The sequence below is a fragment of the Ischnura elegans genome, chromosome 7 (assembly GCF_921293095.1).
Source record: "Ischnura elegans chromosome 7, ioIscEleg1.1, whole genome shotgun sequence".
In the NCBI taxonomy this organism is placed as follows: domain Eukaryota; kingdom Metazoa; phylum Arthropoda; class Insecta; order Odonata; family Coenagrionidae; genus Ischnura; species Ischnura elegans.
In genome coordinates, this window is record NC_060252.1 from 63,812,017 (window position 1) to 63,830,102 (window position 18,086).

The 18,086-nt window shown below is 37.6% G+C and overlaps 1 protein-coding gene across 2 annotated transcripts in view; it reads right to left on the minus strand.

The window, feature by feature from the left end:
• Positions 1-199: 199 nt before the first annotated feature.
• The window catches only part of LOC124162835 (heat shock 70 kDa protein 4), a 66,093-nt gene continuing 48,206 nt past the window's right edge, over positions 200-18,086 (minus strand). For both annotated transcript variants that reach the window (XM_046539502.1, XM_046539503.1), the window contains exons 8-13: positions 14,706-14,833; positions 9,139-9,440; positions 3,786-3,920; positions 3,467-3,703; positions 3,049-3,330; positions 200-2,073 (exon numbers count right to left, since the gene is read on the minus strand). In XM_046539502.1, coding sequence (XP_046395458.1) covers positions 1,915-2,073; positions 3,049-3,330; positions 3,467-3,703; positions 3,786-3,920; positions 9,139-9,440; positions 14,706-14,833 — 1,243 coding nt within the window. In that variant the 3' untranslated portion in view covers positions 200-1,914. The remainder of the gene's footprint in view (positions 2,074-3,048; positions 3,331-3,466; positions 3,704-3,785; positions 3,921-9,138; positions 9,441-14,705; positions 14,834-18,086) is intronic.

Below are 18,086 nucleotides of genomic sequence, written 5' to 3' on the forward strand. Positions count from 1 at the left end.
TATTAATTTTAAACTTCAAAACAAGTAAATACTTTTACAATTTATTACACCATACCACTCAATAACGCAAACCTTATTAACAAATCGATACTACAAAACTAACTTACCATTATAATTCCTTTCACTTCATCCTTCTACTTTTTTTCCTTAAAAAAATAAGCAGATCTTGGCAAATAGGTTTAAATTAAAGGTTTTCACAAGACTTAGAATGATATTTATTGTGGTCACAAATGTAATAGAACTGCACTTTAGTCCTTTAAACTGGGATTAACTTTGCTTGGCTCCAGAATCTTTCCCATAATATTAGGAAAATAAACAGCTCACACCAAATTAAGTTGAATGGGAAAACGTAATAATAAACATTTGTAGATATTACAGGTACAATGGCAAAAAATAGCACAGGTAACTAGGAGTATGCTCCACACAGTGTCTTTCCTGTTCAATTATGTATTTGGAATCACTAACACCACCACGTTCAACTGAAAAAAAATCCCATCTAATGGCACCTCCGTGTAAAAAATTCCTGCACAGACAATAGAAGGCTTACTCAGTCTACGGGAATCAAGTAAGCTATGAGTACATGCACAATGAAATTAATGGTTTATACACGAAAAACCACAATTCTCAGCCAGCTGAATAAGATTAAGACCTGATGAAATATTAAGTAACTAGGTAAAACTGAACTTAACACAAATTGATGTTGTGGGAATTGTACAGCTAAAATTTGAACTCCTGAGTTGCTAACATGACTTGCATCCTGTAAGCATCACTAAGTCGGCTTTCCATGACCTTACTTGCATAGTGACCCAGGTATATAAAAAAATTAAACAACCTATAGAACATTAAAAAACAGCCAAGTGGCTAGTAAGGTCATCCTACAGCAAAAGATATCACAGGAGGGAAAGGAAATAATATAACGCATGAAATCTTAATTAGCTAAATAGCACCACAGCAAAATTACCAATTAAAGTAAACTTGGATTAAGTTTATTAATAATAAATTAACTCATTCTTACACAGAGTAAGATTTTAAGTTATTGTTCTCAATCACAAACTGATTTTTGAAGACTTCTTAGCACAGATTAATTTTACAATTCACTTCCTAAAGCATACAGAACAAAAGAAAATGATATGTTGACAGTGATACACTTGCACAAATTCCAAATTTTAAACAAAAACATCATGAAATTATAGCATTTATCACTGGTTTACAGAAGTCACACCATTTCACACAATTCTTTTTAAGCTTGAGACAGGGAAAGAGGCAAGGAACAACACAGTGAGACAGTCGAAGTGAACTTAACATAAACATCTTAGGCAATGTCAACGCCTATCACTTCACTAATATATATATTTTATATATTTATTTATGGAGCAAACCACATTTTAAAATATTACCGTGAAAGGGAGAAATAAAATTTTTGTAAGCAATGCTTTATGTACAATATGGAATCTTCTAAAGATGGTATACTTCTAATGATGTTCAAAATTCCCTGAAAGTCTCACTGTGATTTATAACAGTAAAATTCCATCAACATCAAATTCAAATTTTTTTAAAATATTGAAACAGTTGCAAGTTTAATCCATTAAACATGAAGCAAAACCTATTCAATAGGAATGCATAATCAATGGCAGTATTATTGAATTAAAATTCCATTGGGCCAAATTGTAGTAAGACTTCACCTCAAAACAGCCAAAATGCTACTGGCATTGAACAGCATGCATTGAAGCAATTAACTTGTGAACGTACGATGCAGTCGACAGGGAACAGAGGACCAAGTGGCTCTGGCTAATTAGAGAGTACGCTGACAGTGTAGTGGGACTGATGAGATGCAATTAACCACAAAATCTATTTCTCCAACCACTTAGCAGGGCTTCACAAGTCCATAACAGAGTCATTCATACTTTTCTATAATTATTCTACATCCATTTTATCTTCTGTACTACCCTGTTGTTGATTCTCTTCTGGTGGTTTAGAATTATCATTTTCATTCTTAGCTGGTTCTTTGCTTGGTGGAGGTGAAGCCTTGGGCTTTGGTTTGTTAATAACTGCATTAACTGTATTTTCAAAGGCCTGCGGGGAATCAGAAAATTTTACATTAAATGATGAAAAAATAATTGTGCTACATTATCTTTCAGGTTAAATTTTGACATTCTCCCAACAGGATAAGCAACAAGTAAAAAAGATGAGTATATAAGAAGAATAATGGATAGTTCTAAAATCATGAAGAACATTGATGAGGCAGCATCTTTTGCAATAAAAAACATTTTACAGATGAGCACATCAAATCGGGCATTCCCAGCCTGGAAGCACCCATAATCTGGCAATACATGTTTCCACGGTGTGCTTTGCAGGAAACATTACTTATGCTGAATAATTTCATTCGTCTTTACCTGCTGATGTTTCCCAGTCTTAACAAAAATACTCCCTATTTTATCTATAATAAAAGACACAGTTATTGCTAAATTCCCAGTCAGGAACTGCCCGCCTGTACCTGTTGTTGATAATCAAGAGGTCAAGTAATTTACTATCAGAGATTCGTTGCTCCACTGCGCTTGAACAGTTTCACCATTGAAACCTGTTTCTATGCATATATGTATTACTAGGGAAACACCCAATTAGAGGTAGGCTCAGTTCAACATAAACTGCAATTCACTTTATCCATATCACTTTAAAAAGAATACCATTACTGTGCATTTTTCAATTTCCTCCACTTTAAACAAATATTAGCTGCACAAAAGGAGTGGGGAAATAATTTTTACCTAATTGTAAGTTAGCAGGGTGATTAATTAATACCACCCATCAGACACACAGTTAATCTCTCATTCATAAACCCTCTGATACATGAAGTAATGAAATTTTGGTACCCTAATTTCAATATTGTTTCATGAATACCAAATTCAAATTACCTAAATTTTCCAAACATAAATTTCTTTTCCTCAACCCATTTCAAATCCACTGACTTTTCCCCTATTTCCCTTAAAACTTTATCAGTTAATCAATAATCTTAAACCACGATAAATTGTTCAAACATAAAAAGTGACCCACCTGAAGTTCTTTACGAATATCCGCTACTTTCGTAGGGGGATCACGGAAAAGAGGGCAAGAGGCCAATGTAGATTGTTTTTCATCCAGCCAGCTTTGCTTTTCGTTCACTGCTTGTGAGACTGTGTTTATTTCTGCTTCAGTCAAATGGTTAAACCTCTCATCTCCTCCTTGAAACATTTCAACTGCTTTCCGAGCTCTGATGATTGACCTTGTGAAGTTTTCAATCACACCCCTCCTTTCTTCATGTTCCGTGTATCTATGATAAATTGGGTCACTGGAGGTCTGCAATTAAAATAATTTAAGTAAGTTATTGTATATACATTAAAATTTTGATAATTAACAATACCATTCACAAAATTAAATTGACGACTATGTAAATCAATTGATACCCTAAAGAGGAAATTCAATGGAAACCAACCTTAAGTACGTTAAGTTTATCAACATAGACTTGTCGGTTGCAGTCTTCCCCTTCTTCGTACAACCAGTTCTCCAAATCGTCAAGTTGCCTCAGGATAGATGAGCAATCTGACTCAGCCACATAAGAGGTAAGGGCTCCACCACTTAGCTTTCCACGAAGATCATACAAGTATTCCTCCAGGGCATTTCTAGCATCAATTCGTTCCTTCTCCATCTTATCTTGAGAAACCATTTTACACTACAAAGGAGGGAGAATCCCAGTTATACACTGAAAAGTAACAACAGCATACTTTTATAATATCATGAGGGAACAAAATTACCTCCTGTTCAGTATAATTATTGATCTCTGACTGGTTGTAGCCATGAGTGAATACTTCAATTGGCAGTTCAATTGTTTTCACTAATACTTTCTTCTTTTTCCCATCCTTCTTCTCGGTGGCCTCACTTTCACCTTCCTGCAAATCAACAGATAAATATTAGAGACAAAACATTTGGTGTGCCTTAATTTAATGCCCTACTTCTCCCAATTATATATAGTGTTCCCCTTTTGGACACCTAATGCCACAGGATAATGTAATGACTATGAGTCAAATAATGGGAAAATGACACAATTTTTCTTTCAATACCTCTTCATGAACATGTATTGGAATAAATAGTCAACAGAATGGGCGTACCTAGCAGGAGGCAGGAGGGGGCAGCTGTCCCCTCCCCCCCTAGGAGCAAAAATCTTAAAAATCTTTATGAAAATCAGGACTGGATTAACTTGAAAGTTTTCAACGGACTTTCCTTAAACCCACGAAAAATGGCATTAGTATAAGACATATAACTAAAATTAAAATATTTTTAGCAATAATTTTAAAAACAAAGTGCTGTTATAATTTTATAAAAATATTGGTTTCAACCACCTTCTCCTACCTAAAATGTTACAGCTTGAACGACCATGGCTTGTCCCCCTAGTTTTGATCCTGGGTACAACCTTGACTTTTCAAGTTTTGTCAACCAATTACAGTCAAAGCCATGAGAAATACAGGGAAACCTGACCTTAATTAACCTCCACATGCCTAAATTTTAGGGCAACCTCAATACTCCGAACTCATAGCTTCGGTCCAGGACCCTTTCAACGGGCAATGTATTTAAAAGAACCTCCCGTAACCAACCTCTCTAATTATGAAAACTCTGACTGACAATGATGTCAGCGCTTGAGCCCAAACCAGAAGTGCACCACTATTGAGAAATTTTGTAAAAGAAACTCAGTATTTTACATCAAACAAACTCAGTATTCCAAAAAAATAGTTCTCTCCATAATCACGCTACCAGAACCACCAATGACATTCACCTCAAAGACTACCATAGCACTTTCTGCCAAAAAGGACCCCTTTTCTCCCTATCAAAAATATACAACAGGCTACCGTATGATATTAAATGTCTTCCACCTACACCATTCAAGAATGCTTTGAAGAAATATTTAATGGAAAATAACTATTATAGCCTGAAGGATTTTATGTTGGGCTCGGAGTAATCTTTGCCCATCAACCACTAAAATTGTGACTTTTTTTCTTTTATCTGTAAAAATTGTAAATGTTATATCACTTCATTTATTTGTAACTACAGTAGACTCTCGTTAATACGAACAACGTTATTACGAAGTTCTCGTTATTACGAAATTACGAACCTCAATCCCGGTCCCAGCGATTACAAAATGAACTTTATTACGAAGTTCCACACATAAGCAACGGTATTTTGGTGGAAATTCACTACGATAAGTTTTAATAATCGCGCCGCGTTTAATTTCTTCTCGTGTTCTGTGCTCAAGAGCGTCAGTTATGATTCTTTATTCAGTTTATACTCTACATTATATAGTAAGCTTCATTCCTGTGGAGTCATTGTGACCCTCTTAACCGCTCGTAAATTGGACGTATAGTCTTCTTACGCACATTCTATTTACGAATTTTCAGAGGTACGAGCATTCAAAATTGTCAAATTTCGGGATTTAGCGCATACGTGTAATGCAGTGTTGCATTCGGAGGGATAACAGCACTTCTCGATTCCTTGCATACAGTCCGGCCGGCGAGATTTGTCCGATGACAGCACAATAAAAGGGGCAGATAACCCTGGGCCAGCACGGTTTACAGCCAATCGCTGTCCCCCAAACGCACCTAATACACCCTTGCCTAGTCATACAACGTCAAATTCATAAGGAGCATTGAAATAAGCCTGATCCACCCAAACACCTAGACCATTCTTCCTATCATCGGACCACTCTCGGCGGCCGGACTGTAGGTTTATCAACTTAGGAACAAGGTTTAGGGACGCATCTAGTTCGTATATCGGACTGACTGCGTTCGGGAAGATATCAACCCACAGATTGCATCATACTGCATTCTTCTATCGAGAAACTGAAACGTATTTTCCTATTTATATATATTTTCACGTTATATAAACTCGTTTATTAAATACTGTTTTTTTCGACGATTCCTAAAAAAAAACGTTCTTACGAACTTCGTTATTACGAACCTCCGGTTTTTCGGTCCCGTGAACTTCGTAATAACGAGAGTCTACTGTATTACTTTAATTATTTACTTTATTTTGACGACTTCCAATGTCACCAGAACATGTGATCTCTAGGAACAATAAAAATTATTATTATTATTACATTTACAAGTCATTTTTCCATCCATATTGACTTAATAAGCAGAGCACAGAACCGTAGGGGTGGGTACCACCTCATAACCACTCCAACCATTGCTTTCTATGGCACCTTGATGGCATGCAATCAATACCTATTACAAGACAGTCCGTGAAAGTGGTTTATTTTTTGCTAAAATTCGTTTTAAAACCATGTGATTTCGGTGTTATAAAAAATCTTGGCGGTGTTATTTTAATGCAACAATTTTCCCATGTTTATAGGCATTTTAGTATTTTATGCTAAACGTTTCATGAATACTTATACTTTTATTAAGCATTTTACATAACTTTTAACACAATTTCAATTGTACAAAATTTCTGACAAAACTAAATGAAAGAAATGGTTCAACTTATATTGGTTGAAGGTATACGAATGGTTCAAGTACGTAGTCTTGGTGAATATAGCAAACAGCAAATTCCCACTAACTTATATGTGTATACTTCGAGAGCCATTGCGGGCTAAAGTCCTATCCTTCATTCGATATTTAAAGCTGGAACTATGATAAAAAAACAGTGCAACCACAAAACACAACCTATCGTGATGGTGTTTTTCAAACTGAGTGCTGGGTAGCTACGGTATAACCATAGTACTGTATATCTTACAAATTGGCCGAAATGTTTCATGTCGTGTGTTCCCTTACGATACCCCTCACCCAGGTGTTGAGGGAAGGTAGGACAGCAGCCAGATACAACAAAATCGCTTAGTTTTGATTACAGCTGTTGCCAATCGGTCAGGAAAGGCAGTGGAAGAAGCACACTTAACAAAACATTATCGGATTCAAAGAAACTTGAAAAATTATTTCCCATTAATCGATCCTGCAACATCTAGAATGAGATGCTTTCTCACCTGAAAAATTAGATATTAGATTTGGCCAATGTCGAAATGATTTTTTTTTTGTATTTTAGCTCAGTGGAGAGCCGAATATTTGACGATCCGTCTGCTAATAAGGAGAACCCTATCTCCTCCTATCCTTTCTGTTCCTTCCTTCCCTTCCCCCAACTACTAGCGCTTCATGCTTTCAAATAACCATACGTGTCTATGGATGTCTTTAAACGAACCAAATCGGGCAGGTGACGGCACGCCTTGGTCACCACGGCACCCATTTCAATCCGGCCCGGCGGTGCGCTGTCTAAGATGTGAAATACATCAGTGCTACATATCAGCCGCTTTCTGACGGAACGACTTTTCGCCGCCCGCCGTTCACGTCACGACGCCCTGAAATTCAGGCAGCTTTCAGATGAGACGACTCTCTGCCACGCTGTGGGCCGTGTCGTGAACGGCAGCCCGGTCCCAGCCAGCGGCCGTGTTTAAGTCAACGAAATTGTTACATTAGACCCACACTCAAGGTTTTCCTGCTACAAGTTATCCAATAATGCTGTCTAATGCATCGCGGTGAGTCACCGGAATTACTGCTCGGCATTGATGCGTACCGGGCGCGTGAGCTTGTATTTCCGCTCTTCCGTGGCTGCGTTACATTTCTTTCCGCACATTATTAATTCATATTATCTAATTCTTCAGGTGTGAAAGTGCCTCATTCTAAATATTTAAGGATTGATACATTGGAATCAAAGAGAGAGGCTGTGATAAATTTAACGGCAAATTCTGGCTGGGAAATCAATACAGTGCGCGATATTACGTGGATGCGTTATGCGCGAGATTAAACGAGCCAATTGACCTAGGAATCGTAATGAGATAGAGCAAATGAACATCGGCAGCGTTAAACAATGGATTATGACTCATATGATGAGATTTTTTCACTAATCCACCTAAACTCACAAATAATGCAAAATTTCGTTTTAATTTACCGATTTTGTGTTATTTCGCGATATCGGGTCTCGCAAAATTCACAGACCTCTACTTATTACCAACTACGCAGCTGATTGTTAGGTTAGGTATGCATTAATTAGAGGTTTTTAATACTAAGCCATTATATATTGAACATTTTTTGCTAAGCTTTTGTAATAATAACTTAAAATGTTGAATCACTTTTAAGATTGCATTACATCCTCAACATACCAACAAGATGCGTCCTGAGAGCTCGTTCGTAAGTTGAAAAACCTAAGCAAGGCAATCATGGTGTGGTTATCCCATAGGATGCGACACTGCAGTACAATTTTGCATTGTGACTCACGACAGTGACGAACTGATCTAACAGCACATGCAATATGACTGGAGCTGAAAAAATTTCACTGCCCACAATATGGAAGAGTGGGCGAAACGCTGAACAGTTCCTGTCTTCACAACGGCTTAGATGATACTTTGTTCAGACTGCCCAAAAAGTCAGTTCCTCCTGCCACACCCACTTACATCGGCCAGCCTCAAGGCACAACATTTGAAATTTTGGATTCCCTTGAATCTTTTGAATGCCCATACCTCTGAAAGTTCATAAGTCGAATGTTCGTAAGTAGAAGACCTACAGTAATATCTTATCACTTGTTATGTGAATACCCAATACACCAACCCAATCCTTGAATCATCTTCATGTGAAAATATCATTAAAAAATATGGAGAAGCTAGGCAGGCACATGGAATGCCACGGAGAAAGAGAGAATGACTGCCCAAACCTTTTACATAATAGGATTTTTCTGCGATTCCTAAAGCCTACCATAAAGCCGGCCTCGGTGGCGGCGGGGTAACGTTCTCGCCTGCCAAACAAGAGGTCGCGGGTTCGAATCCCGCCTGGGTAGGTTTCCCTGGTCCAGGGCATGGTCGTTTGTGTACGTTTACTTGTTAAATTTGTTGACTACCCCGGTGTAAAATGGCCAATAAGAGCTGTATCCGGTGGTTTGAGAATAAAATAAAATAAAAAAATAAAATAAAAATAGGATAACTCCCACAGGCTTAAATGTGGATAAGCAATGTACATGACAATAACCCAAGCATTTAAAGAATCCCTGAAGAGTATGAGTCACGGCATAGGGCGTGACTCATATGGAGAAACGCCACAGAAACCTTAGATCCAACTTGAAATCCCTAGCAATACTCACTTCTTTCTGGCTGTCATTTACATTGGCATTATGATTCTGCTTGGGTGACTCTGGAGATTCCTGTTTGGCATTGCCGTCGTTCGGAGCAGGTGTGGGGTTAGTCTCCATGGGCTCTGTTTCGCCAGCATTCTGCTGATTCTGTTGATCCTCCATGGATTCCTCCCCTGCAGTGCCATCCTTCTTCTCGACCAACGATGCACTGCTCACCGTGAATATCCCGTGAATATTCACACGAACTTTCACCTTCACTTTGGGGCTTTCACCTTCTGGAGTAGGCTTCACATCCTTGATAACATATTCACCTGGAAAAAAAAAGACAAACAGGTACATGACTAAATTCATTGCTACATCATCTAATGCATTGGAAGTGTCAGTCATACCCTGAGTGGATGCTGATCATTATCATTTTTAGGCCAAGCAGGTATGACAGACTGAGAATCAAAAAAAGCTTTTGTGATGACGCAAATAATTAAATTTGATACTTTAATTCTCTTAATTTAACACATTGACCACAATGGTGTTATAGTAAGTATTTCCTGTGAATCCATCACTATTTTATACATCAGTTACATATTATTGATTCATGTCATGTCATACGTCAAGATATGATTGCAATGAATCTAAAATGAATTTCCTCTATTTTGAAGTAATTTGATCATACAGACCAATGACTGTGGCAAAACAATCTCTTTGGTTAACCCTTGGCATTAGAAATATACTGGGATTCAGTGACTTTGGGGCCGGTCACTATGACTGGCATGACGAGGAGGGAAGTTTCATTACTGGTCAACATGACCAGTACGGCATACAATGTGTTAGATACAGTAGACTCTCATTAATATGAACAATGCTATAACAAAGTTCTAGTTATTACGAAGCAAATCGTCGGTCCCGACGAAAAGGCCTATCTAAACTGTAGTAAAAGAAACGATATTAAGAAATTTTCGTTATTACGAAATTATGAACCTTAGTCCCGGTCTCGGAAGGTACAAAATTAACTTGAAGTTCCACAAATGAGCAATGGCATTTAGGTGGATATACACTATGCCGAGTTTTAATAATGGAGAAGTTGCAAGGACTTTGTACAGCCAATTTACCTCATGCATCATATAGAAAATCAAAAATCTTTAATACTTTCCTTTAAACTGAGTGACGCATAGTAATTGAACAGTAGCACCCTGAAAATATGTCGTTTTAAATGCTGCTTATTGCGTGCCATTTTAGTAGCTGGATGCATGGCGTCATATATGCCTTTCTGTGGCATAGTAACGTTTAATCAACCGTATACATTTCGATCGATGTTATCTAACTATTGGGAAGGGGATATGTTTCATATTTGAACTAGTTGTTCTTTAGGGATACATCGAGCACGTATTAATTTTCATTCGTTTGTATGATTACAAGTTCTGTTTGATGATTTTATTACCTATTGTCACTTCATCGTGAGGTTTCGCCAATGTTTACATTTCACGTATTTCGTTATGCTGTTGTTGTTTTTTGTTACGGTAAGAGTGACAGTGAGATTCGAAGTTTGTTGATGTTACAATAACTGGTTTAGCAATTTGTTTCAGCCTATTCATTTAACTGTCTTAATAATGTCAATGTGAAATAATGCTAACTGATTCTAAATCGTAAGTGATGAGTGGGAAGTGAGATGTGAATAATCCTTTCGAACTTCAACGAGTGTAAATTCTTTTAGTGTGGCCAGAGTGATTGGAAAACTGATTATCATGTTTCATAAATTGTACCTTGATACATGTTTTTGGAAACAAATACCATGTTAACTTCCTAGAAGCTCAGCTGCGAGGATATTGAGTTTCACCAGAATGCTAAGTCTCCATCGTATTTTGACATTTATTTCCTTGCGTAAAATGCTTAAATAAAGTCAGAAACACGTCGTGTTTGGTCTTTTTATTTTTTAAATGATGCGCACATTACTAATATTTCAATCCAATGCAATATCAATTGCCGAAAGTCATTTTTAGTCACCTTTTGGGCTAGTAGATGACTCATGCAGCAGTTGACCTCCAGAAATGGGGACCTTCCAAGCAGGTAGGCAGAAAAAGGTAAGTGGGGGAGAAAGAGGGAAGGGTAAAACACGATTCTATTATCCTCCCTTAACTTGATATTTTCTTTTGAAGTTTTTGATTTATGGTCTTTGTAATACGAACCCTGTGCGAGCTGGGGCCTTTTGTTTGATTTAGAAGAGGAGGAAAGTGTCGGAGGAAGGGCCGAGGGCTGATGGATGGAGGGGGTAGCAGATTTTGGGAATTGTGCTATGTAGTTACTATCCCACGGCACTGAGGTTCTCCTGGTGGGGGAAACCAGGGATTTTCGTATTTTATCACCCGATCAATTTCGGTTCCCCACATCAAACTCTTTTCACCGCTCTAATCCGCGAATTTGATGTAGTTTGTCAATTTGCCTAAAACGGCGCTGCATGCACTAAAAGACTAGAGTTTCTACATGTTTCCAATCAACTACCAACGATGTGCGTGCAACAGTGTATGGCGCAAAATTCAAAGTATTCGAGATAGCACCTTTAGCATAATTATTCGAGATCTCGAATATTGAATACTTTCTAGTATTCGAGGCATTCAAGTATTCGCGGATACTATTCGCACATCTCTAGTTCTTTCTCCAGAATGCACGCAACATCATATAATAAGCATCAATCCTGTGGAGTCATGGGTACCCACGCACAGCTGCTTGTAAATTGGACGTACAGTTAGTCCTCTTTGTGAGCAAATTGATTTACAAACTTTCAGAGATACCAGCATTCAAAAATTTCAAATTTCGAATATGGTGCCTTTTGATTTGGCCAATGCGATGCGATATGGCATAGAGGAACTTGCACTTCGGGCACAATCTGAACAAAGTATCATTTAATCAGGTGTGAAATTAGGAACTGTTAAGAGTTTCGCCCGTTCTTCCTTACCACAAAGAGCGATTTTTTTCGGCTCCGGCAGCGTCGCACGCCCAGCTAGATCAGTTTATCACAATTGTGAGTTGCGCACATTTGTGATGCAGTGTTGCATTCTGCAGGATAAATGTCTAATAGGGTGGTTTCCTATTATTTTTTTATTGCCTAAATCGAAAGATTATTACTCCTGGAGTACGTATTTCACTCATTTAGATTTTTAAATGACGATATCTAATTTTCGCGATAAAATGAAAAGTGAAAATTTTCAAGCGCGCGAAAACGTGACGGGTAAGTATGAATGCCGGGAAATCTCTCCATGTGATGTATTTCTCGTTCCCGCTGCAACCTTGTGAGGTGACCTTGAGGGAGGCTTGAGCACTGATACGACGCAGGCTGCTAGCGGGTAGCTGAGTACCTTGCTAGCTGGTAGTGCTTAGCTTAAATAAGGATTATTAATACCTTATCAAACGAAGAAAACTTTCCGACTTTAGCCAGTTTTAATAAGTGATTATTAAGACATGTTTCCCTGAGCTCTGCGCCTCATGCATGCATTGGTAATCTCAGACGATGTATAACTCCTATCTACTCGTATAGAAACTAGGTCCCTGTGACGTCACGTGGAGTGGCATCGCGTGGGCACCAATCTGGCCGTTTTCAAATGAGGATAAGAATGGACCATTGCCATTCGTCTAAACCGGTATTTCTAAAAGAAAATAATTTGTATATTATGAATACACTAATGGTGGGTAACGAATCGCAATCAATGCCTTTCGTTTTCTTTGATGAAGGAAATTACCCTATTGTCTTGCATACAGTCCGGCCGGTGAGAGTTGTTGATGACAGCGCAAAAGAAGTAGCGGAGAATCCTTCGCCAGCACGGTTTGCTGCCAATCACTGTACCCAAAATGCACCTCACACCCTTGCCTAGTTATACAACAATGTCACATGCTTATGAACCACCAAAACAAACCCTTTCTTCGAATCTCCAAAACAAGGAATTCTTCCTTTGGGTCCTTCACACTCGTCGTCCCTTCCAGCTCCTTTCTTCACCTTTTTACAAGTGATGTAGCCGTTTCGCATTCTTACCTGGCAACCTTGCACCCTTCCCCGAATTAGACCCTTCTGCCTGTCATCGGACAACTCTCAGTGGCCAGACTTTAGGTTTATCAACTTACGAACAAGGTCTTGGAAAGTATCTAGTTCGTATATCGAGGACTTAATGTTTTCGGAAAGATATCAACCCTTGATTGCGTCATGCCATATTCTTCAATTGAGAAACTGAAATGAATTTTCTTTTTATATATTTGCGAGTGGGAGAAAAGAGATGTCTCCTAGAAACCTTAAGCAGAAGACGGGACAACTTACCTAGTTAGCAATATTTTGAGGCACGATGGCTTGATAGAGACTATCGTTGAAGGACTAGTGGAAGGGGAAAAAGGACTAGGGGCAGCCCTGAATGAGTTACATAGGACAGGTTATAAAGGACATCACTGTAGAAAGGTTAGAGGAGAGATGGAGAGCTGCGTCAAACCAATCTTAGAATTGTTGATTAACTTGTTGAAACTAATAATGATGAATATATGTATATGTGCATAAATTAATCTCAATTGTTATGCACTGTTTTTTTTTATGATTCCTAAAAGAAACGTTCATACGGACTTTGTTATTACGAACCTCCAGTTTTTCGGTCCCGTGAACTTTGTAATAACAAGAGTCTACTGCATTAGCATTCAGAATCTTCAAACTATATTATACCCAGAATTCAGCAGTCCTAAAATGAGAGCTGGTGATCCCTGGAAAATCATTTGTTACAACTAGACCTGTTAAACGAGTGTATAATTCAATGGTGACAACATCTAGAGGAAAATAATGCCACCTGTGGCCATGTGCCAGTGGCCATGCCAATAGTCCCTATAGTGAAAACAGATTTTAATGACTGAATATTGATGTCAAAACATTAAAAAGAGAAGAAGAAAACCTACAGCCATATTTTATTACTCTGGCCTTAGAAAATTTCCAACATATGTACAGTGGAACCTCGTTAAAGCGAGTACGGGCTATAGCGACACCCCCGCTATTACGAGAGATAGCCGATGCACCGTCAATTGACCCTATAATAAGTGTGTTAAAAAATTTGTTTTTACGAGACCCTTTCGGTGTTGGCTCTCGCCATAGCGAGGGTTTCACCGCCGGAAGACTTTCATAAAGACTCCTTAACCTCTGTGATTGCTAGCGATCTGTTAGAAATGAAGTAAATGGAGTGCTCAGTCTCAAATTTATGTGGTAAACTGTCGTTCGATAAATATGTATAATGATTGACGAAACAATGCTTTGCATGATTTTTAATCAGTGCGGCGCTTATAAATTGTTTGAATAGTTAGTCGTTATTTGAGTAAGGATATTTAGTGATGCAAAAAAACATCGCCTTTCGTCTGGATTTATGCTTACGTTTATCGGATAGATGTTTATCTATCGCCGCACCACTCCTGTACCTGTATATCTGTTTGCAACAGGCATATTGGCTATTATTTGCTCCACCTCCGGTAAAGCGACAATTCGCTATAGCGAGTGTTTATTAGTGCACCGTAGGGTGTCGTTATATCGAGGTTTCACTGTACATATTATAAAATTAAAGCCTACTTACCAATATAATGATCGGGGTATGGAATGTTTCCTTTATATAATGCTTTCAGCGAGAAAGGCTCATTTCTATAGAACGTCAGCATTTTAGTGTATGGCACAGCATGGTTGCTGCTGAATACTTCCATCTCCCTGAAAAGAAGGAAAATTGTGGATATTTAATTGATTTTTTTAACAAAAAATACATGGATAATTTAGGGGAATTGTTAAATGATATTATCCAATGAATATAAACATAAAATCAAATTTGGCTAAACTGGACTGGATTCTAAACGTGGCGATAGAATAATTGTTAATAAAACTGATTAAGAGGTAAACCACCAATGAGTATTTCATATCACATTTTAATAAATGACCAAATGACAATGAACACAACCCAGAAAATTTTTAAACGATCTCATATTGATATTTGAGTACCAAGCTTAATAAATGTAAGTCAACCTCACCAAAGATTAGACATGGCCACAATGAACATTCAATCCAAAAAGGATATGTTAATAATCCAACAAAAAATTAGTGAACCACTCCAAATACAAGTTTTAACAATAGGTCCAAGCTAGTAACTAAGACATAATTTCATAATGACGTGCCAACAAATAAAAAACTAGTCTTTTATTCAAAACTAGAGTATATCTTCAATCAATTTTCATCCCACAGAAATAATATTCTAAGAGCTGACTATTTGAGAGAACCATATTACTTCAATGCATTTGTCAACTAAGTCACAATAAGAAAAAACTCATGAGGATTCATCAAGCACAACACAATAATTTCATAATTCTAAGGCAAGTTCTGTGATATTTTTATTACTAATACTACCAAAATTTATAATCCAAAGTAGTCTATTTTCATGAACATAGTAGGTCACTGTATGTAAACACTGGTTATTAATCCAATCCAAATGTTTAAAGATTCAAATTATTTTTACAATAAAAAAATTGACAAGCTTAAATAACAGTCACAAAAACAACCTATCCCCACCAACATTATGAAGAAGCCTATTCTTCAACACTCCAACGAACATAAGAACATGGAAAGGATTAAAATCAATCATACCTAATCTCAAGATTAAATTTGAAGAGATATAGCTAATGAAGAACTGAAGAATGCTGACGAGAAAAACATCTATACATAATTATCAAATTTTTACCTTAAAATTAGCAATGTATCAAATAGAGATGGGTCGAATAGCAGATTTCTCGAACTCTAATATCAAATTCGAATATTAAATCATTGCTCAAATATTTGAATACCTCAAATTTCGACTACCGCGAATGCTAGAATTGCGCAAAGCATATTAAACCTACATTTCTTCTTCTATTTCACTTGATGAATGTATAAATAAAAAGGTATGCAGTGGAACCTTGATATATTATTTTTCAAGGGGATGGACGAAAAAAAAAAAACTATGAAAGCGGGAATGATTGACTTAGTTGCCTATGCAGCAGGAAACTCAAGATTTTGGCGAGTAATTGTGATTTCCTTTGACGGATTCAAACAGGAATTTAGCTGATTAATGGAATATTTTAATTTTATGGGAACAATTTGAGCACATAGTTGATTCAACTAACATCTCTTTCTAATATCCTAAGGGGACACACCACCTCGTGAAAAAAAGATTGCATGCCGTCTAGGCATTTACACTGCTTCGATGGATTTCTGTCTGATGCATACATTCTCATCTACCAAACACCATTTCAGCGGCACGCTCATCTGATACTCGGCTTCATCCAAATTCTTATTTTCAACAGGTAGCTCGCTTTACCCCCACTCCTACTGTCTAGTGCTAACGGACATTCCGAGGCGTTTTGCAAAATATACGCGCTTCTCCAACGGATTTTCTTCTTCTTCAATTATTTTCAGTCAATCTTTGGAAGTTCTCACGAGATAAGCAGATGAATTTGAATTGCTAGCAGGGAAAAACCACATATCCTGAGAAAATAACCTTTCGTCTGTGACTGTGACAATAGAGATTTAGATTAACTCATAAATTGTAACTTGATATATGTTTTCGGGAAAAAATACCAAATCAATATCCAAGAAGCTTGGCTGCGAGGATATCGAGTTTCGCCAGAATGTTAAGTCTCCATCGTATTTTGAAATTTATTTCCTTGCGTAATATGCTTAAACAAAGTCAGAAACACGTCGTGTTTGGTCTTCTTCTTTTTTAAATTACCTACTCACATATTATTAATATTTCAATCCAATAAAGGTGTAATATCAATTGCCAAATGTCATTGTTAGTCACCTTTTGGGCTAGTAGATGACTCATTCAGCAGTTGACCTCCAGAGATAGGGACCTTCCAAGTAGGTAGGCAGAAAAGGGTAAGTGGGGGAGAAAGAGGGAAGGGTAAAAACACAATTCTATTATCCTCCCTTAACTTGATATTTTCTTTTGAGGCTTTTGATTTATGGTCTTCGTAATACAAACCCTGCGCGAGCTGGGGCCTTTTATTTGGTTTCGGAGAGGAGGAATGCGTCAGAGGAGGGGCCGAGGGCTGATGGATGGAGGGGGTAGTGGATTTTGGGAATTGTGCTACGTAGTTACTATCCCATGGCACAGAGGTTCTCCTGGTGGGGGAAACCAGGGATTTTAATATTTTATCACCCGATCAATTTCGGTTCCCCACGTCAAACTCTTTTCACCGCTCTAATCCATGAATTTGATGTAGTTTGTCAATTTGCCTAAAAGGTGCTGCATGCACTAAAAGACTTGAGTTCTCTACATTTTTGCAAGTCAGCTACCAATCACGTGCGTGCGACAGTGTATGGCGTGAAATTCAAAGTATTCAAGGTATTAAAGATTGTACCATTAGCATAATGATTCGAGATCTCAAATATCGAATACTTTCTAGTATTCAAATACTTGCGGATACTATTCGCATATCTCTCGTATCAACATAGTGCAGATTTACTCCAAGGCTGCATCAAGGAGCCGCAATTAAAAATTACCATATTTTCATGAACTTAAAATTATTTAATTAAAAATAATTATTACCATCCAGTAGCTGTATTTCTACCCGAAGTATCAAATCTTGGCGTAAAATAGCAATAACTTTCCAGTTTTATTCCTTCAAGTTACCCCAAAAAACCAAATAAAATAAAAAACCCCTCCCTCATTAAGAGATGCTCAATTTCCATGTGGCTTCCCAGATGCAGAGACAAATTATGGAATAGGAGAAAGAAGTGGGGAGGAGGAGGTGGCCAGTGTTTGAATTACTATGTTACTATGGTACTAAGGTAATACATGTAACCGATTAAGGAGAAAGAGTAAACTTAATCTAATTCTGGTTGTCCAGACTTCATGGAATGTGGAGTAAATAAGCCGGTGATTTATATCCCCACTTCCCTAAAAATAATGCATAATGGCCTTTGCAACAGAGGT